At 39.5% G+C, this 22,086-nt stretch overlaps 1 protein-coding gene across 1 annotated transcript; it reads right to left on the reverse strand.

The window, feature by feature from the left end:
• Positions 1 to 217: 217 nt before the first annotated feature.
• On the reverse strand, positions 218 to 21,974 carry LOC104111688 (probable beta-1,3-galactosyltransferase 14). Its single transcript, XM_070181460.1, has 7 exons — positions 21,153 to 21,974; positions 20,215 to 20,367; positions 20,058 to 20,140; positions 19,840 to 19,939; positions 6,619 to 6,732; positions 6,114 to 6,256; positions 218 to 759 (listed from the first exon to the last, which is right to left on the reverse strand). Exons 1-7 carry the CDS (start codon positions 21,521 to 21,523, stop codon positions 668 to 670), a joined length of 1,056 nt encoding a protein of 351 aa, XP_070037561.1. The 5' UTR covers positions 21,524 to 21,974; the 3' UTR covers positions 218 to 667.
• Between the last annotated feature and the right edge of the window lie 112 nt (positions 21,975 to 22,086).

The raw sequence follows: 22,086 nt of genomic DNA on the forward strand, positions 1-22,086 counted from the left end.
AGCGGTCCAAAAATGGCCGAAAATTGGCGATCGCCATTTTTACGAAGAAATCCCAAAAGAGGCTTTCGGTTCTCACTTAGTAGTTAGTAAGAAAGTCCCTTTTTTCTTCAAGTACCAACAACTTAAATAATAACTACCTGCAATGCACAGGGAAAAGAACATTTCTTTCCATGAGTTGTTTTACTTAAGAATCATCATACCATAATGTACTTGTGAATTCTAAAAAATCTTGAATTGTTCATAGATTGTTATGACCATCTTTTCCTCCACAGTGTATCGAACTGTTCTAGGACCTCAAAATAACAACTGTGTAATGTAATCAACAGAGTACACTATTTGCACAGAATGTCAAGTAACTGACCCCGTGTTTAAATTCCAAGCGGTCACCTTACACTTACAGCCACTCTATTAACAGGAGGACTAAGGTAATCTCTTGCTCCTACAAACTACCCCCATAGTCCCCCATAATCTCCCATAAATCTCCTATTGCTACAAAAATTTGATCTCTAAATGCGACAACTGGAAAAAATACAGGTAACTTACAAAATGGGCGTGACTTTTAGCGGAAACAACTTCCAGCAGCAACATTGACTGAGCCCATTAACCAAAAGGAATGAATCAATCTGTAAACAATCTGCCAGCCTACTGTGTTTGACGGCAATGAGCTCTAATCATCCTCATCTGATGGCAGAGTGGGACTCTTTGAGCACATGTCTTTTGCATGAAGTTCCAACATTTTCTTCTCAGGGTTACACAGACCTAGAGGATAAAGTTAATACAAGAATGGTATCAGCTAGTCGGCAAGAATAAGTAGTGAGATGAAACAAATTGTAAAGACATCTAACACTGGAGCAGTGGTGATTTAATTGCCAGTAAAAGGGCAAGTATCTGTTATAGAAGATGTAAAAGGTATTATGCAAACAAAGATATGGGATATTATTAAAATTATCAAGCGAAGCTGTTTCAGACAGCCGAGATTCACATTTACACAAGGAGATCAAGAAATCAAGTGTTAAGCTGCAACAAGAAACAGATAGCCAACAGATTCCATAGCCTTGGAACAAAATCATATAATGAGACTGTGACTAAAATTATCAGTTAGTATATAACTCACACGTAATAGTATGTGTAACGACCCGGCCGGTCGTTTTGAGTATTGTAGCCCCGTTCCACCATTTATTGCTTATTTTATGTTCGTTTGTTGTTATGTGACTTGCCGGGGTGGTTGGTTTGGTTCCAGGGATGTTTCGGAATGAATTGGGACACTTATAGCCTGTTTGGCCAAGCTTATTTTTTGGCCAAAAGTGCTTTTTTTAGTCTCAAGTGTTTTTTTGTCAAAATTAAGGTGTTTGGCCAAGCTTTTTGAAGGAAAAAAAGTGTTTTTGAGTAGAAGCAGAAGCTGTTTTGGAAAAGCAGAAAAAAGTAGCTTCTCTCCGAAAGCACTTTTTTGAAAAACGCTTTTGAAAAAAATACACTTAAAAGTACGTTTTAAAAGCTTGTGTTGCTCAAAAATGCTTTTCAAATTAATTAGCCAAACACAAACTACTTCTCACCAAAAGTGCTTTTTTGAAAAGCGCTTTTGTTTTCAAAATAAGCAGATTTTAGAAGCTTGGTCAAACAGGCTATTAGTCCCAAGGTTGGAAGCCTAAGTTGAAAGAGTTGACTGGATGTTGACTTATGTGTAAATGACCCCGGAAGGGAGTTTTGATGGCTCTGATAGCTCTGTATGGTGCTTTTGGACTTAGGAGTGTGTCCGGATATTGATTTGGAGGTCCGTAGGTCGTTTTGGTTTGAATTGTCGAAAGTTGGAAAGTTGAGAAGTTTGACCGAGAGTTGACTTTGTTGTTACCGGGCTCGAATTTTGGTTCCGGAAGTTGGAATAGGTCTGCTGTGTCATTTATGACTTGTGTGCAAAATTTGAGGCTATTAGTCCCAAGGTTGGAAGCCTAAGTTGAAAGAGTTGACATGGATGTTGACTTATGTGTAAATGACCCCGGAAGGGAGTTTTGATGGCTCTGATAGCTCTGTATGGTGCTTTTGGACTTAGGAGTGTGTCCGGATATTGATTTGGAGGTTCGTAGGTCGTTTTGGTTTGAATTGTCGAAAGTTGGAAAGTTGAGAAGTTTGACCGAGAGTTGACTTTGTTGTTACCGGGCTCGGATTTTGGTTCCGGAAGTTGGAATAGGTCTGTTGTGTCATTTATGACTTGTGTGCAAAATTTGAGGTCAATCGGAGTTGATTTGGTGTGTTTTGACATTGATTTTAGAAGTTGGAAGTTCAATAGTTCATTAGGTTTGAATCGGGGTGCGGTTTGTATTTTCAAGGTTGTTTGATGTGATTTGAGGGTTCGACTAAGTTCGTATGATATTTTAGGATGTGTTGGTATGTTTGGATGGGGTCCCGGGGGCCTCGGATGAGATTCAGATTGATTGCGGATTGAGTTTGGCCTTGTAGAGCTGCAGAATTTCTGGTGTCTGGTTTCTTTATACGCGTTCGCAAGAGAGGTCTCACGTTCGCGAAGTGTATCTGGGTGACTGATGAAGTTTGTTCTTCGCGTTCACGAAGGTATAAGGAGTTTGTGCATCGCGATCGCGAAAGGGGACTCACATTCACGTAGAAGGATAAGGCAGGTGGGGCACCAGGCTTGTAAGCCTTCACGTTCGGGGGAGATGGGTCGCGTTCGCGTAGGCATTGGTTCAGTGGTCATCGCGTTCGCGTAAGAGGGGAATTTTGGTAGCTTAAGATTTTCTGCTTCGCGAACGCGAGGCACTTTCCGCGTTAGCGAAGAAGGGCATCTGGGCAGCAGTATATTATTTCGAAATCGAGGGTTTTTCTCCCATTTTTTATCTTTTGGGCTATAGACCTCGGTTTTGGACGATTCTTGAAGGGATTTTCAAGGAGTTGATTAGGGTAAGTGATTCCAACTCGGATTTGATTAGTATACATGAATCTATCATTGTTTTTACTATTTAATTAGTATTTTGGGTTCGAAAAATTGGGAATATTTGTGGAAACTTCATAAGCTATATTTTGAGGACTTGAAAGGCGATTTGAGGTCGGAATTGGATGATTTTGGTATGGTTGGACTCGTTATTGAATGGAGTGTTCGAATTTTGTGAATTTTGTCGGGTTCCTAGGCGTGGGCCTGGGGTTGACTTTTTGGGTTGACTTTGGTTAAAGAACTTAGCTTTATCGTATGGCATCGATTCCTATAGCATGTATTGATTGTATTAAGTTGTTTGTGGCTAGATTCGAGTCGTTCGGAGGCCGATTCGCGAGGCAAGGGCTTGTTGGAGTTGTGATTTGCGCGTTTTGAGGTAAGTAACACTTTTAAACTTGGTACTAAGGGTATGAAACCCTGGATTTCATGTTATATGGTTGGTGTTGAGGTGACGCACATGCTAGGTGATGAGCGTGTGGGCGTGCACCGTGGTAAATGTGACTCGGTTGATTCCGTGGAACTGTGTAGTTATCAAATCTTGTTGCTATTCATGTAATCCCTACGTGTTAGAGTAATTGAGTTGCGAGCCATGTTAGAAATCATGCTTAGGCTTTATGCTTATTCTGTTAGGACCCACTGAGGTCATTTCTGTTGTTGAGTTATTTGCTTAAATTGCAATTATGTACTCAGTCGCATTCATAATTAGCATATCATATCTCAGTCTCTGTTATCATTTATTGTTACATCATGTTATCATTGTTTGGGCTGATTGGCATGAGATTTGTGAGCCCGAGAGATTGGAGAGATTGATGACTGAGTTGGACCTGAGGGTCGAGTTGTGAGTGATATTTATGGGATCGGGTTGCACGCCACAACAGGCTTTATTGACACATTTATGGGATCGGACTGCACGCCACAGCATGCCATGTTGGCTTATATTAGCGTTCTGGCAGGATCTGCCCCTCCGGAGTCTGACATACCAGCAGTAAGCGCAGGTACCGTTGAGTGCTGAGTGCGAGTGCCGAGTGAGACTGCTGAGCGATTGAGCGTGTTGAGTACTCTGAGAGTGAGTACATGAGTTTATTACTGTGTTGCATTACATGTAATATGCATATTTGACATGTAGGCAAAGAGACGTAACATTCCTTATGCTGGCTATACCTGGCATATTTTATCAGCATTGAGCTTAAATTGTTGAACTTGAGAGTATATCTACATTTTTGTACTGTGTACGAATTGATTATGGGATTTCTTTGAGTTATTACTGTCATTTCCCTGCTATATCTGTACTGTTATTATCTGGATTTGGACTGTGCCTTTCTGAGCTCGTCACTGCTTTCAGCCCAAGGTTAGTCCTGTTACTTATTGAGTATATTGGGTCGGTTGTACTCATACTATATTCTGCACTTCGTGTGCAAATCCAGGTACATCTGGACCTGGTGGTTGCTAGACTCGGAGCAGTATCTGCTACGAAACTATTGAGGTAGCTGCTTTGATGCCCGCAGACCTCGACTCTCCTTCTTGTCAGTTTTATTCTGTATTGTTCTATCTTTCAGACAGTTGTATTAGAGATTTAGACTGTATTGACACTTAGTAGCTCATGTAATCGGTGACACCCGGATTTTGGGAGATTTTGTAGTTGAGCCGCAATTGTTCTTATCGGTTATTTATGAGATTTTCACTGTTAAACTTATTACATCATGCTTTTAAGGCAAAATACATAAGTAGCCACTTGAACTATACACCAAATCCATGTTACACACTTTTTGGGAACAAAAATCACCTTACACACCCAACCTTTCTAAAGTGTGTCTAAGACACACCGCTTTTGCTACGTGTCACGCGCGTGTAACAACAGAGATAAGAGCGTGAACCCTTTAAAAAAGCATTCCCAAATATGTTTAAGTGCCAAGTGTCAAAATTTTATATATTTTCTTCTTTTTTTTAATTAGTGGGTCCCCATAACCCCACCCTCTCCTTCTCTTCTTCTTCCTCGCATACCCCCTCTCCCCGTTTTCCTCTCTGTTTTCTCCCAACCCCTTCCTTCTTTTTTATCTTCTTAACATGTAATCTACTAATCTATTAAACCCGTCATAAAGAATTAATCAAATAACTTGCTGTAAATTTTCTTTAAGAGTGGCTACAAAAATTCTTTTGCTTCTTTTTCTACCACTAAGACCCATTTTACATAAATCGAAAAAAGAATTATATTTCTTGAAAATGGCTGAAATTATACATTTCTTCAGTTCTATTTCCTTCATCTTCAAGATTCATTACTATTATGACATGTTAATCATGGAGGAAAGATTTTGGTTGGCGATGGAGGAAAACGAGAAGGGTTTAGAGGGTAGAGATTGTGTTTATTATTGGTGGTGGAGTGGTTCTGAAGGGGTGGTTGGGGCATGGGGGGTTCAATATTTGATGAAGAAGAGAAGAAACGGGGGAAAGTGGGTTTGGTTTTGGGGCGTAGAAGGAGGAATCTTATGGTGGCTGCCATTGTTGTGGTGGTTTCTGATTTATGGTGGTTGCCATTGTTGTAGCACTGGTTGTACATACCTTGCAAAAGAGAAAGAGACGAGAGAAGGTGCTATGGGTATAATTATAAATTTAAGTATTTTATTGTTTAAATTTTTTAACACGTGTCACGACCTTATTGATGCGTGATATTACACATTCTAAAAAACTGGTTAAGAAAAAAATGGTGTCCTAGATACACTTTGGAAAGGTTGGGTGTGTAAAGTAATATTCGTTCCCAGAAAGTGTGTAACGGGGATTTGGTGTATAGTTCAGGTGGCTACTTATGTATTTTGCCTGTTTTTAATTTAAAATGTGTAGTTATTTTGTGATTGTTGGCTTGCCTAGTAATGTGATAGGCGCCATCACGACATGTTGAGATTTGGGTCGTGACACTATGTATCAGATATTCTTTTACTAATATATGTATCATGTGAAGGTAACGCCAAAATTTCCCATTGACAATGCAGCACATTTCAGATTCATGATCCAGCACGCATCAATAAAAAGGTTTATTTGCCATTTGTCCCCATGCTGCATGTTCAAATTCAAGATCCAAAATGCATCACAGCAAAAAGCTCATTTGCTATTTGTCCTTACACAAGCTCAACAGGGGAACATATGTGAAGCACTGATTTTACGAAAGAATAGGACAGACCTGAACATTTGGGAATATCCCACACAGCAATGGATGAAGGGGTACACTCTGGTTCACATAGTTGTCGATTATCCTCATGATTGACATTCATCGCAAGCATCCAGGAACCAATAGTAACATCCTCATTGCTAAACATTCGGAAACTGAAAAATTTACAGTAAGAGGAGATAAGTAATGAGCTATTACGCTTTGACTAGAATAAGCGGAGACAAAAGGTCGAATAAAAACAAAGAAACAGGTCTAAAAGCAGTCTGATGTGTAATATGTATCCAGCTTTTATAATAAAGATCTTATGCTATCTTATAAATGAAGTTGGGATCTTATATGTTGAGAAAAAAAAGGTCCTCCTAAGTCAACCTGGCAGGCCAATAGGAGCATATTCCTGATGCAATATACTCAACAGCTATAAATATGACCTATTACTAGCTTTTTTAAAATAAAAAGGGTGATATTGTGCACTTCTGAATAGATCAGTTACAGAAAATCTTGTACAAAGCCAACTTACCTGTTATTCCTGAGGGCAACCAAACTCATAACAACATCAGCAGAAAGAGCATAAATAGGACCATACGCATGGAGAAAATACTCCTTTCCAAGCATATATCCAAGTGGTTCATACCTGCATCGGTTTCACAGAGACAACAATGATGATAACAACAACCAAACTACCAGTAATAGACAATAAATTCTTTAGTAGTCTGTAGTCATCATAAAAGTGCATCTATGTTCCTTATTGTCTTTTCAATAATTAAGCAGAACAAAATTTCATAATATACAGAGGTTATATATTTGCTAAGAAGATCATGGGAATTTATCATAAGAAAATATAAGGCTCTTCACATGATATTTATTGACCTATAGAAAGCATATGATAGAGAGTCACCAAATATTTAGTGGTGTTACGATTCATATCAAACCATAAATGCCACAAAGGGTATGTATGCTGAAATTGTCACAGGAAAAAAATATCCGAGAAGATACAGAGGAGTTTCACATAACGTAGGTTTACACCAGGGATCTGCCTTGAGCCGGTACTTGTTTAGTTGTTTACTCCAGTTGTGATTGAGCAAACCAATAGTATATAAGATGAGATCCACTATTGTATGTTTCCTTTCTTTCTTTCTTTTTTTTTTTTTTTTTTGGATTGATAGATTCAGTTTTGTATGTTATTAGCAGATGAGATCCTAATAAAATTAAAATAGGATGGCTGAAATAAAGGAGTGCTACAGAAGTGGGAAGATACCTACCAAAGAGAAAGGTAAGTATGATTGTGAAACCAGAAATGTTTATACTGGAGCAAATGTTGAGGCTCTAAGAGTTGACATATTCACAAGATAATATTGTTGAAATACTGATCTTAGAGATGGATGTGAGGTCATATAAAATTAGACAATTTCAAATATGATCACTTCCGACATGTCCAAAATAGCACATATAGAGAATAGAACAATAGAATGTCATTAGAGATGGTTTAATCATGTCCTACGTTAACATTAAAATGCTTCGGTATATAGGTGCAAAGTGCAATACTATGATGATTGAATGTATTAAATATAAGGTAATATATATCTCAAGATCCACCCAGTGTAGCATAAAATAGACAATACTTAAACAAATGATCCTTATACATGTATAATTGCAAATTAAGTTCACTATTCTCCAAGAGTCTTTTTAGTTTGCTTAGGGATTTTTTTGTCAGTATATGGATAAGTATGAGATTAGAAAACCTCCAACTTTAGAGAATCCTTAATTTGTCTTAAGAGACATAATACTAAGTATGGAATAAAACGGGCCCAAAAAAGGTGGAAAGGATATAGAGGATTCATATTGCCAACTGGTATGAGATTGAACCATTCCTGTAACGGCGGTGGTTGTTTGCAGATTCAGACTTTTCAGATTTCATCGCATTGACAATTAAGTACAACTTTTGCATTTCAGGTTAAGTATTAAACTCAACTTTCCCTTCAAAGCTACTCTGATTTCTCTCTCCACAGAACCAAACAAACTTTAGGTTCTTTATCTACCATCATCACAGGCTTCACAGCATGTATTGCAAGACATATATTCTGCTGATGATCAATTGTAAGTAATCCAGTAAATAACGGGTCTTTACCCGCTTTTCCTCAATGAAAGTCATTTACTTGTACAAGCATGTATTGTAAGTAATACTTCTAGGAATTCTCTTCTCTTTCTTCTACAAGTAAATGACTGAGGAAAAGTGGGTAAAGGCCCCTTATTTACTGGAAGTATATTGGGAACTGGAAGGCACAAGTGCAGTTAGGCATTTGTTAGCTACATCATTATCAGTGCAATTTGTTTGTCAGATACAACTCGAAAAAAAACATAAATTTAAATAGTCTTGATCCTTCTTATAAAATGATTATCTGCAGGGAGATTTGGGTAGGTGTTACACGATTGCAGGAGCTAGATTGAACTCGAGGATCGTAATGCTGATTCAGGAAGAAGCTTCGAGAACTCAGCTATGGTTAGAGTTTACAAAAGAAGAAGAAGAAGAGAGAGAGAGATTAGGATAGAAGAATGTAATTTCATATATGATTGTAATTGTACATGACAAGTGTATTTATATCTATTACAATTGATTGAATTCCCCTCCTATTGATAGATTCTCTAACTAACGACCCTACTGACAGATCCTCTAACTAACAGTAGGTAGTTATTCTAACCAGTGTTGTGAAGAGCGTGAAGCGAGGAAAAGCGACAAGTCCCTTTTCGCTTAAAGCGAGAAGCGAGAAGCGCTCGCTTTTTTGAAGTGAAGCGGAATTTTAAAAAAATATTAAAATAAATACTGCATAGACAACACATGTAACTGTAAGCAAATGTTTAATACTTCAATGTAAAAACTAAAGAGTAGCATCAATTAAAGCACAAAATGAGCATCCTATTCTTATACAAGATTGTCAAATTCTTGTATTCCACTATCATTATTATATTGCTCGTCATCTTCTTCAACTTCTTCTTCATCAGCATTTCAAACAAAAAAACAGTGCAAGAAAATAAAGAAGAAGAAGAGGAGAAGAATAAGAAAGAAGAACTGAAGGGAAAAAAAAAATTTCGCCAGCATTTCGCTGCTATTTGGATACTGAAATAGTGAAAGAAGAAGAGGGAGAAGGAGGAGGGGGAGGAGGAAGAAGAAATCACATACCTGGACCAAACTTGATGATCTTGAAGTTGAAAATTGTAGAAAACTTGAACCCTAGGTCGCCTCTTTCTTTCTTTGTTGCTGCTGGTCGATGATGTTTTAAAAAAAGAACAGCTTTTTTAATTAAATAGGTTGGCAGCCCTGTAATACAGAGAAGCGCTCGCTTCTTCCGCATCGCTTCGCATTGTCGCTTCTCGCTTTTTAATGGGAAGCGAGCGCTTTTTTAAACCTGCTACGCTTCAGCTAACAGAAGCGTTCGATGGCTCGCTTCGCTTCGCTTCTCGCTTTAAGCGAGGAAGCGCTCGCTTTTCACAACACTGATTCTAACTAACTCCAACTAACCCCAAAGACATTTTGAATTCCTAACTAACTGCTCCTCTGCTCACTAACTACTGCTCTTCTGCTCGATTCATTATCCAAAAACGTGTATCAGTACTCCCCTCCAATAGAAGATCCTTGCCCACAAGGATCAAACAAGGGAAATCTGGTCTGTAAAATAGTAGCAATTTCCTACGTAGCAGCATCAGCAGGCAATCCTTGCCATTTAACTAAAACCTGTGCGACAGCCTTATTACCTCTTTTTATCATCCTCCTTTGCAAAATTAACTCAGGATCAGGGCAGTAGGGGCTTGCCAAATCAACGACAGGGGGATAAGAGATTTGTGAGGGAACTTCATGGCACTTTTTCAGCAAGGAAACATGAACTGTAGGATGAATTTTCACCCCAGCAAGTAGCTATAGAGTATAGGCAACTAGACCAATTCTTTTAATAATCTAAAATAGACCATAATATTTGGCAGCTAATTTGCGTGATGAATGATTTGAAATGGTTACTTGTTTGTATGGTTGGACCTTCAAATAGACCCAGTCTCCAACTTCAATGAGAGTCTGCCTGTTGCTTCATCCTAAGCTGTGCTCTTCTCAGATGATGTTTAAGCAGCTGTAGTTTTAGCTCTCTATTTATCAATGTGTTGTCAACTTCAGCAGAAGCTGATTCTCCTGGTATATATGGTAAATGCAAGGGTGGTGGTCTGCCATACAATGCTTCATAAGGAGTAGTTTGAATGGCAGAATGGAAGGAAGTGTTACCAATACTCGGCCATTGGTAAACAGGAAAACCAGTTGGTAGCATCCTCACTACTGTAGCATCTCAAGTAAGTTTCAAGGCTTCTATTCAGGACCTCAGTCTGCCCATCAGATTGGGGGTGATAGGCTGATGAGGTGTGCAGTTGTACTCCTTGGAGTGTGAATAGCTCCTGCCAGAAGGAACTCAAGAAAACAGCATCTCTATCACTAGTAATAGCAACAGGCATCCCATGTAGTTTAACTATTGTGTCAAGAAAAACCTTAGCAACTAACTGAGCAGTGTAGGGGTGTTTAAGTGGAATGAAATGGCCATACTTGCTTAGCCTGTCTACTACTACTAAAATAACTTCACATTCCTTTGACTTTGGCAAACCATCAATGAAGTCCATGCTGATTTGTGAACAAACTACATCTGGTATAGGTAGTGGTTGCAATAGGCCTAGATAAGCAGCTAAATCTGATTTGTTTCTTTGACAGACATCACATTTCAGGACAAATTCCTTTATGTCTTTCCTCATATTTTTCCAATAAAACAATGTCACCAGCCTCCTTAATGTAGCTTCAACACCGGAGTGACTACCTTGAGGACCAGCATGCCATGCTGTCATGATTGCCCTTCTCAGTTCTGGAACTTTTCCAATCACCAATCTGCCCTTCCTCCTTAATTGGTCTCGAGTCCAAGTGAACTGTTTATGAGCAGCAGGGTTATTTTGAAGTTCAGCAATAAGTTGCTTAAGCTCAGAATCTGAATTCCAACTGGATACTATGTTTTGGAATAGATGAGTGTCATGAGGTGATAGCATTAGTGCTAATAGTTCAGCACCAGTGACCCTTGAGAGAGCATCAGCTACTTTGTTTTCCACCCTTCTTGTATTCTATAGAGTAGTCAAAAGGCATAAATTGTATTAATCAAAAGGGAGAGAACTCCCGTATACACGAAGTATACCAAAGACGTAGAGAATTTACATCAGAACATGATTCTCTATAAAAAACGCTCAATCTTCTATACAAGTAGGGGCTAAATGAGTGCACCAAAAAGCGATCAAAGATAAAAGACTATTCTTAAGATGTGAAAAAGGAGACTCAATCTCCTCAAAAGCTCTCCTATTTCTCTCCCCCCATACTACCCACATGAGAGCTAACGGGGCGAACTTCCACGCCTTCTGCTTTCTTCTTCTACGAAAACCGCCCCAGCTATGTAACATTTCCTTTACAGTGCTTGGCATCACCCATTGAACACCAAAAAGATTCAGGATTGCCCTCCACAAAGTAGAGGACACAGGGCAATGCAACATAAGGTGATCAACTTCTTCCCTGAGCTTTTGCACATGTAGCACCAACTAACAAGTGTAATTCCCCTCTATTCGGAGATTTTCAGCAGTCAAGATCACTCCCCTTGCCGCTAGCCATGCAAAAAAGCACACCTTCGTGGGCGCCCTAGGAATCCAGATCGAGGAGTATGAAAAAGTGGTCTCCTCTCTCACCAACATACTCTGGTAAAAGGACTTTACGGTGAACAAACCATCGCCACGCAAGCCCCATCTCCAAGAGTCACAGGATGGCTGAAGCCTGTCTTGCCCGTATAGCAGCGCCAACAAAACTTGGAGCTCCGCAATCTCCCAATCTTGCATGTTCCTCCTGAATGAGAGATCCCATACTACCCCCCTTCATGCTCCTTGCGAATCTGTTGGACCATCAGTTCTTTCTGGTTTGAAACTCTGAAGACGTGGGGAAAGGAGACCCTCAGAGTATCCTCTCCACACCACCTATGATTCCAAAAGCTGATTCTCCTTCCATCTCCCACCCTGTAAGTGATGTTGCCACTGAATGCTTCCCAATTCTTCATGATGCTCCTCCACATGCCACACCCGAAAGGTGTTGTGATCGCCTTGGTCCTCCAACCCCCTCCCGTTGAATCATACTTTTCTACTATGACCTCCCTCCATAGAGCATGCTCTTCTACCCCGAATCTCCATAACCACTTTCCCATTAAAGCTCTGTTAAATACCCTAAGATCTTTCACTCCAAGTCCACCCACTTCTTTGGGAAAGTGACTGTCTGCCAATTCACTAGATGAAACTTTCTAGTTCCATCCGCCGCATCCCACAAAAAGTTCCTTTGAAGTCGCTCCAGTTTTTCTGTGATGCTCACCGGTGCTTGCAACAGTGATATGTAATAGGTGGGCATACTCGATAAAGTGCTTTTGATAAGCACTTCCTTACCTCCTTTTGATAAATACCGTTTCTGCCACCCTGCTAATCTTTTTTCAACCCGTTCGATCACTGGATTCCAAACCGTAGTATCCTTATATGAAGCGCCCAAAGGGAGGCCCAGGTAAGTAGTGGGAAGGGAGCCCACCTTGCATCTGAGAACACCAGACAAGGCATCAATATTAGTAACCTCACCTACCGGGACAATCTCACACTTGCCGATGTTGATTTTGAGTCCTGATACTAACTGAAACCACTGCAGGACCTGCTTCAGGTAGGTCAACTGATTCATGTCGGCATCACAGAAAACCAGTGTGTCATCCGCAAAAAGCAAATATGAGACTCTTTGGGCACTTAGCACCCCAATCGAAGCTGAGAATCCTCTCAAGAAACCTCCGCCCGCCGCACGATCCATCATTTTGCTCAGAGCATCCATCACTAAAATGAATAACATGGGGGATAGGGGGTCACCTTGCCTGAGACCCCTGGAGCTGCCAAAGAAACCACACCGGCTACCATTAACCAGGACAGAGAATCTGACTGAGGAAGTGCAGAACTTTATCCATCCCCTCCATCTTTCCCCAAACCCCATCCGCATCATAATGAAGTCCAGGAACTCCCAATTGACATGGTCGAAAGCCTTCTCAAGATCCAACTTGCATAGTAAGCCGGGTTCTCTATTTTTCCTTCTGGAGTCTACAAGTTCATTTGCCACCAAGGCAGCATCCAGTATCTGCCTACCTTCCACAAACGCATTCTGGGAGGACGAAACAGTCATGTCAAGTACCTTCTTAAATCTGTTGGAAAGCACTTTAGAAATAATCTTGTAAATGCTCCCCACGAGACTAATAGGCCTGTAGTCTCTGATACAAGATGCACATTCTTTCTTAGGCACAATAGTAATAAAGGAAGCATTGATACTTCTCTCGAAAACATCATTCGCATGGAAGTATTCAATGGCTTCCATCAACTCCCCCTTGATAGTGTCCCAGAAGAACTGAAAGAAAGCCAAGGAGAAACCATCAGGCTCGGGGGCCTTATCACCAGCACAACTCGACACAGCCTCGTGCACCTCCTCCTCCTCGAAAGCCATTTCTAGCCACTCGTTGTCTCCCTCCCCTATATGGTTGAACTCTATTCCCCCCAAAGTCGGCCTCCAACTAACTTTCTCTTTATATAAGTTCTCATAAAACCCCGCTATCGCCCCTTTTACCTCCTCTTCTCCCTCAATCCTCACCCCATCCACAACTAAGGACTCTATGAAGTTTCTCCTTCGATTTGCGACCGCCACCCTATGGAAAAACTTGGTATTCGAATCCCCCTCCTTTAACCAGAGCACCCTCAATTTTTGCCGCCAACTAATCTCCTGAGCTATTGCTAACTCGACTATTTCCCTCTTAACCTCCCCCAATCTCTCTTTCTCAGATTCGTCTAACTCCCCCGCTCCTTCCCCTCTTTCTAAATCCCCCAATTCATGCATAAGCTCCCTCATTTTAACCTCTACCCTCCCAAAAACCTCTTTATTCCACCTAATAATATCTCTCTTGAGCAATTTGAGTTTCTTCGAAAGATGGTATGAAGGTGACCCTGATACCCCGTAGCTTGTCCATCATTCCTTCACCTTGCATTAATTTTGTTAACCATAACAGTTGAAAATTAGTGTGCAGTTTCTGCTCCATAAGGAACTTCAGAGCCTTCTGATTAGTCCTTATGATAAACTTTTGTCCCAGCAAGTATTGAGACCATTTAGAAACTGCATGAACAACAGCCAATAGCTCCCTATCATAGACAGATAAGGCAGCATGTCTAGGTGATAGAGCCTTGCTAATAAAAGCTATTGGATGCCCCTCTTGCATGAGTACTGCCCCTATCCCAAAGCCATTCGCATCAGTCTCCACAATGAATGTTTTGTTGGCATCAGGCAAGGCTAAGACAGGAGCCTGAGTAAGTGCCTTCTTCAGTTCTACAAAGGCTGATTCAGCTACAGGTGACCATTTGAAATTGTTCTTCTTGGTCAATTCAATTAATGGCTAGCAAATAACACCAAAGCCTTTGATAAATCTCCTGTAGTAGCCAGCTAGGCCTAAGAATCCTCTCAACTGTTTGTGAGTAGTTGGTGTAGGCCAATTCTTCACAGCTTCTATTTTGTGGGGATCAGTAGAGACTTCTTCTGCTGTAATAAAGTGGCCTAGATATTCAATTTTGTGGACTCCAAAGAAATACTTGCTCCTCTTAGCAAACAACTGATGCTTCTTCATCTCCACAAAGACAGACCTTAAGTGAATCAAATGATTTTCCATAGTGCTGCTGTAGAATAGGATATCATCAAAGAAAACCAACACATGCTTCCTAAGGAACTTGTGAAAAACATAGTTCATTAATCCTTGGAAGGTTGCAGGGCCATTTGAGAGGCCAAATGGCATAACCAGGTACTCAAAATGACCTGAGTGAGTTCTGAAAGCAGTTTTAGGCACATCCTCCTTTGCCATTCTAAGTTGATGGTAGCCTTACCTCAAGTCTATCTTAGAAAAGATTTTGGATCCTCCTAATTCATCTAACAAGTCTTCCACAATTGGAATGGGAAATTTGTTCTTCATAGTATGTTTATTCAGATCCATATAGTCCACACAAAGTCTCCATGTACCATCCTTTCTCTCAACCAAGACAACTGGAGATGCAAAGGGACTACAGCTAGGTTGTATGATACCTTGATCAAGCATCTGTTGTACTAGACCCTCAATGATATCCTTTTTCACAAAAGGGTACCTATAGGGCCTTTTATTCACAGGTTCAGTACCACTTTGCAGCACAATTCTATGGTCAAATACACCTCTAGAAGGAGGTAGTTCAGTAGGTTCTTCAAACAGTTTAGAATACTCAGATAACAATTGTGTTAGCCTAGCATCTGTTTTAGGTTCTTCTTTAGCCTTAAGTGCATGCCATTGTTCACTAGCACTCTCCATAGGCACTACTTGAATCATGCATAACTGAGAAGTGTTACCTGTATGTTTGGCTATCTTTCCAGCTTCTTGAACTTTGACTTGGTTGCCAGCTCCTCTCAGAAGATGCTTTCTTCCTTTGTACCAAAACTCCATAGTTAACTTCCTAAAGTTCATTTTTATATCTCCCAGAGTCAGCAACCATTGCACTCCTAAGACTACTCCACATGAGCCTAGTGGTAGTAGTAAGAATTCTGCTGAAAACTCAGCATCTTGTAACAACCATGTGATGGTACACATTCTGTCCACCATCATATTTCCATTAGCAGCAGCCACCATTTGAGGAGTAGTTGAACTGATCTTACATCCCAAGTGATGAACCAAATCAGGATCTATGAAATTATGTGAACTCCCAGTGTCAATTAGTATGTTCAATGCCTTTTTAGCATGATAACCAGTCACTTTCAGAGTTCTGTAGCCTAGAGAGCCATTCAAAGCATGGATAGAAATCTCCATTTGCTCTATGGGCTGAGCTGGTTCTAGTTGCTTGAACTCTTTCCTCTTGCAGTATCAGTTCACCATCCTCCTCCTCTATGTCATGTCCTTCCTCTATTTCTTCTAACTCCAATACATATATCTGGTTGGAATTCCTGCACTTATGCCAGGTACATACTTCTCATTGCAGAAGTAGCACAGCCCCCTTGCCCTTTTATCATTTATTTCTTCTACACTGAATGTCCTTCTATTGAATCCCTTGGTATAATTTGAACCACTGGAGTTAGGAGTAGGTAGTAAGGGCTTACCAGTAGTTCCTTGTCCTAGTATATCTCTTGATTGAAGAATTAGGTATGTAAGAGGACTATCTAGTTGCAGCTAGGTAAGCCTCTTGCATTCTGGCAGTTCTGTACACCTGAGATAGAGTAGTTGGGTTGGTGAGTTTGACTGCAATATTCAACTCGTGTTTCAAACCACCAATGAAACAACTGATGGCATTTTCTTGAGATAGCCTCACTCGATTCAGATTCCTCTCAAAAACAGCTTGGCATTCTTTCACACTTCCAGTCTGTTTTATCTTTTTTATCTCCTCCATTGGATCATCAAAATCAGCCCCAAACATTTCTACCAATGCCATAACATATTCATTCCAAGTAGCTGGTTGTAGATACTGTCTGTACCTCATGAAGTAAAGAGGCCATTGAATAGCCTCTCCTTCCAATTGCATTGCAGCTACTTCAACTCTTTCCTCAACAGCAACTTTTTCCATAGAGAAAAACTGTTCAATTTTGAACAACCACGATCTCAAATCTTCACCAGTAAATCGTAGGAACTCCATTCTAAACCACCTCGAGAAGTTAGAGTTGAGGTGATTACAACTAGTAGGGCCCCTTTCTCGATGATATCTTCCTTCAGAGGGTTCACATTCATTCTGCACTGGTGATTTATCCTTTGGTTGCTCCCTTGAATTAGTGAATTGCTCCTTCAATTCAAGGATTGCTTGATCCAATTGCTTCAGATGTGAGACTTCACCTGATAAACCCCCACATCTGCTATTAATTTCTGCATCAACTCGCACAGATCAATGGGTTCTTCAATCGAATTATCAGTTGATCGAGTGCCTTTTGCCATGATTCCGAGGATCAAATGCTCTTATACCAATGTTACACGATTGCAGGAGCTAGATTGAACTAGAGGATCGTAATGCTGACTCAGGAAGAAGCTTCGAGAACTCAGCTATGGTTAGAGTTTACAGAAGAAGAAGATTGTAATTGTACATGACAAATGTATTTATATCTATTACAATTGATTGAATTCCCCTCCTATTGATAGATTCTCTAACTAACGACCCTACTGACAGATCCTCTAAATAACAGTAGGTAGTTATTCCAACTAACTCCAATTAACCCCAACGACATTTTGAATTCCTAACTAACTGCTCCTCTGCTCACTAACTACTGCTCTTCTGCTCGATTCATTATCCAAAAACGTGTATCAGTAGGGATAAAAGGAAGGCTCTTCTCAATAGAGGTCAAAAGAAAGAGCAGGATTCAATATTAACATACATATGGATGGCAATGGGGCGGTGCGGGTTTGAACGTTAGCGGGGCGGTGCAGGTTTGAGAGTTTGCGGTTGCGGGGCGGGACAGGTTCAATTTTTAAATAAAAAAAATAAAGCGGGGCGGGGCGGGGCGCGGGTGGGGATTTCAATTGTGTGTACTGATTGCTACCGCATTGTCCTAATGATCAGTTTGGTGATCTTTTTTTCACGAATTAAAACATATGTTACTGTTAAACATTGGTTAATTGACAGCTGAGGCATTGGTATTATTCTGGAAATCTACAGAAAAGAAAATAAGATTATATATAAATGAGATATAATCCCTTTCTTGTGCACTGAAAAACAATGACAAGTAAAAAGGCTACTTCAAAAAAGCTAAGTATATGAAAGAGAGAGAGAACAATTTGGATATAATTAATTGTTTTGTTAAAAAAAATCAAATTTAAGTCTAGCTTTCTGAAAAAGAAAGAATTTTTATTAAAAAAAATTGTGGGGCGGGGCGGGGCGGGTGAACGCGGGTGGAGTGCAGGGCGGGTGAACGCGGGTTTAAATCCTATGCGGGGCGGGGCAGGTTTAAATTGCGCAGGTTCGACAGAACCTGCCCCGCACCCGCACCGCCTGCCATTCCTAATACACAAAGAAGACCCACTGGATTTTTAGGCAGTCCACCAAATACTAAAGTAAGCACTAATGGTTTTACTTTTAGACTCTCAAAATCAAGTTAGCTTTTCCTTTCAAAACCTTATATTAGTCTCTAAGTTAAGATAGTGTTAAAAAGCACCAAGACCTGTTGGGGGCTCTAAGCACAAAGCACAATTAATACACCGACTTTAACGAAGAAAATCAAATGAAGAAATTTATTTATTTTTTCTGAAAAAAAATACAAGGAATAAAAAAAAATCTAAGTATTATAAGAAAAAATAAATACAAAAACAATAATTATATGAGAATTAGAAGAACAACAGTTAAGTGAAATATATGAAATAAATATCATAATAATCAAGTTAAAAATACCATTTCAAATTTCTAAATCAAACAGCAAAGAAATCTGTAAATTTCTAATTCAGATTCAGTAACTGGTTTTCTTTTTTTGAACAGGAAAAAAAACTACTAAGTCAATAGAAAACCATTTGATTTTTCTTTTTTGATAATCGTGGCGTCCTGACCAGCTTGCGTGCACCTCGACTAATTTCACAAGATACCTGCTACCTCCCACCAGCACAAGTACCGGGTTACTCTGTCCACCAAGGCTTGGATAGATGGAAGAAATCACATAGTTATTTTTGCTTCCGCTAGGATTTGAACCTGAGATGTCGTGATTTTCAACCCACTTCATTAACAACTAGGCCACACCTCCGAATGCAAAATACCAGTTGAACTTCATCCCTTAACCATTTATATAGTTCTCAGTTTTTAGGCAAGTGTTTATTCCAATCTTTCGGATCCGCTACCACGGCCTATTTAAGAGTCAAGTTGTAACCCTAAGAAAGGTGAGTTTGTGTAGTAGTTTGATCGGCCACTTAAATTCTATGTTGCATGGACTCTTCAATTTAGCCACCGCACCCCTATCGACACTGTTATTGGTAAGGATGTGGGATTCGTACTAGATGTGGTCAATCGAGATCAGGTACTTTGACCACAATCCATGGACAAATTTGACGAAAAATGAAAGATTGAATTTTAGTTGTTGCCTACTAGTGCCTACTGCCTAGTGCCTACAACTTGAGAAATTCTCTAAATGAAAGATTGAATTATTGGCTGCACTCTATTACCTATAAGATTTTCACATAATATCTCTCATAATAACAACAACATACCCGGTGCGGTCCCACAAGTGGGGTTTAGGAAGGGTAATGTGTATGCAGACTTTACCCTTATCTTGTGAAGGTAGAGAGGTTGTTTTCCGATACAAAATATCTCTCGTACCTTTGGATATTTTTATAGATCTATTTTTAATCGAATCCCTGCACTCGTATCCGTACCTTGATTCATACCCCCGAATCCTAAAATTTAGATTATGAAAGATCCAACCTCTAGATCCGCACCCCGATCCAGTACTCGCACCCGAGTCCGAGCAATATAGCTTAAATTTATATTGTAATAATTACTTGTATCAACCAAAATATATCCCAACTCTGATCTTATTAGTCCTCCAAAACAGTACAAAGCAATTCAAGATGGAATGGAGAGAAAAAGTTTTCACATGTATAGAGCAAATGAACTAGATAACGTCACACTGGGAATTATCAGCATCCAGGCAACTTATAAGACTCACCATTTGAGCTTGGGGTCCGTGAAAACTGGGCCCTTTTTCATGCATCCAAGGTATGTTTGTGAGTGAGAACGCTCTTTGACCAAAAGAAGTGAAAGGCGATCTGTGATGGAAAATTAAAGCAACTTGAGTATATCAAAATTATAGAACATGGTAAATGCATAGTATGAACCATAAGTAAAGAACAGTAATAATAGAAAAGGCTTCAAAGTTATAGTCACCTGGCCGCAAATATATGTCGTCATCTGCTTTAACATAAAACTCAGAATCATAAAGCGCATAGGCAGCTTTGAAAAAAGCTATGCTGTAAGAACAACTTGAGTAAGTATAGATGACAAAAAAGAGGGGTATGAATTATATAACAGAGCCAGAACTAACGTTTTGTATGGGAGCTTACTGTACTCCTCTTCAATGTCTAATAGTAAAAAATCATCATATTCCGCTATCTCTTTCTTAAGCTCTGCCATTTTGGATTTATCACTTGTTCTACCAATTATAAATCTAAAAGCCAAGCCAGTGGCTTCTTCTAACCTGCAATTCCATTTCAGTCGGTTTAGCAAAGAATAGTTTCATAAATGCATAGAGACCAGGCAATACAACTGCATATACACATAATGAATAAGGGAATTGCATAGAGTTCATTAGTGAAACATCTCACTCTGAGACGCTTAGTGAAAACAGCTTTTTGCAAAAGGAACAGAAAATGTCCCACCTTTTGGATAAAGATGGCCAGAAACTTCCAATTCAATTCAACAATACCAAGATAATGTTGTTCTATGAATAGCTCAATTTGAACATGCTAAATTAAGATAATTTATGTAACTGCATGTCATACACATCGCTTTGTTCCCCATGAGTTCTTGCTAGTCAAATTTCATGACACAAGCAGATAATATCACAGTGCTTATAAGAGTAGTGCTATCCAGAAAGTAAAAAGAGATAAGAGTGTTCATTAAGTTATTTTTTATAAATAAATACTCCTAACATGTCATTTTGATTATTAAAGTCATTTAAACAAGATTTTCATCTTGATGATTAAACGAACAACTTATATTCTGCTCTATTCTTGTCAATTTCATTTGAGTACCAAACACTCTGTATTTTAAAGTAAAACTAAAGGTTCTCTAAATCACACGCGTATCCTTACAAACATACCTAGTTTAATCCCAGCTATATATACAAGTGTTTCCATTCTGTCATTTTCTTAGCTAAGTCTGTAAGGTTTTAAGAAAAATTAACAGCAGATCAATAAACTTAAAAAAAAATACTAATGTAATTACATTCATTACAATTTACAACAAAAAAATAGGTAATACCTTTGAAGGCCTTGATGATCAGAGGGGAACCAAGTCTGCCGCAAAGACCGGCGACGGCCAGTGGATCCGAACCCGGTTTGGATCCCAACAAAGCCCATAACTTTATGCCTCTTTTGCCCTTCATCTAAAAGCCCCGTATCTTTTCCCGTAGCTCCACTAGCTTTACTGGAACTTTTATCCCACACAACAGAAACAGATCGAGGTTCAGCATATTTACATTTGTGCCCCAAACCTTGCCTCGAAATTGCAATGAAACCGAATACAAAGCCAGCTAGACCGATAAGAGAACAAAGGATCAGGACCGTCGATCTACGGGAGTTAAGGGGAGAGGAAGATGGCCAAGCATTGAATGATTTAGGAGATGAAGGCATTGAAAGAAGAAAAATTGTTGCCTTTTTGGGAATTGGAAGTTGAAAAAAATGGTGATTTTTGAGATTTTATGAGTTTTTAAAGTGTTGGATAGTGATGTGTGAATTACTAAGAAGTTTAATGGGACAATGGAGGTACAGTTTACAGAGATTGAAAGTTAAAGGTTCAGTGGGTGGGGGGTTTAGGGGGGAGAAGAGGGAAGAAGAGCAAACTTTACGTTTCAAAATTGGTGTTGGGAGTTGGGGTAAGCTCTCATTTTGGAAGTTATATTAAGACCTCTGTTCTGTTTGTTGTTCTGCCAATGTTGGGTCGTCTTTCTCTTTCTTCCTTCTTCGAATTGGCATATATTTATTTAGTTTCCTAACCTCTTTTACATTTTGAGACAAAAAAATTATCCAACATTATTCATTTATTTGTTTGTTTCTTGTTGTTTCACCTTTTGTAATGAATGAGAGTAGACTAGAGAAAAGTGAGAAAAAGAGAGAGGAGAAATATTTGGTGAGATGAGAACATACAATTCTAGTGATAGAAGTCGTAAACTTGATGCTACAAGTAGGCTATGAAG

This window comes from Nicotiana tomentosiformis, chromosome 7, assembly GCF_000390325.3.
Source record: "Nicotiana tomentosiformis chromosome 7, ASM39032v3, whole genome shotgun sequence".
Lineage (NCBI taxonomy): Eukaryota > Viridiplantae > Streptophyta > Magnoliopsida > Solanales > Solanaceae > Nicotiana > Nicotiana tomentosiformis.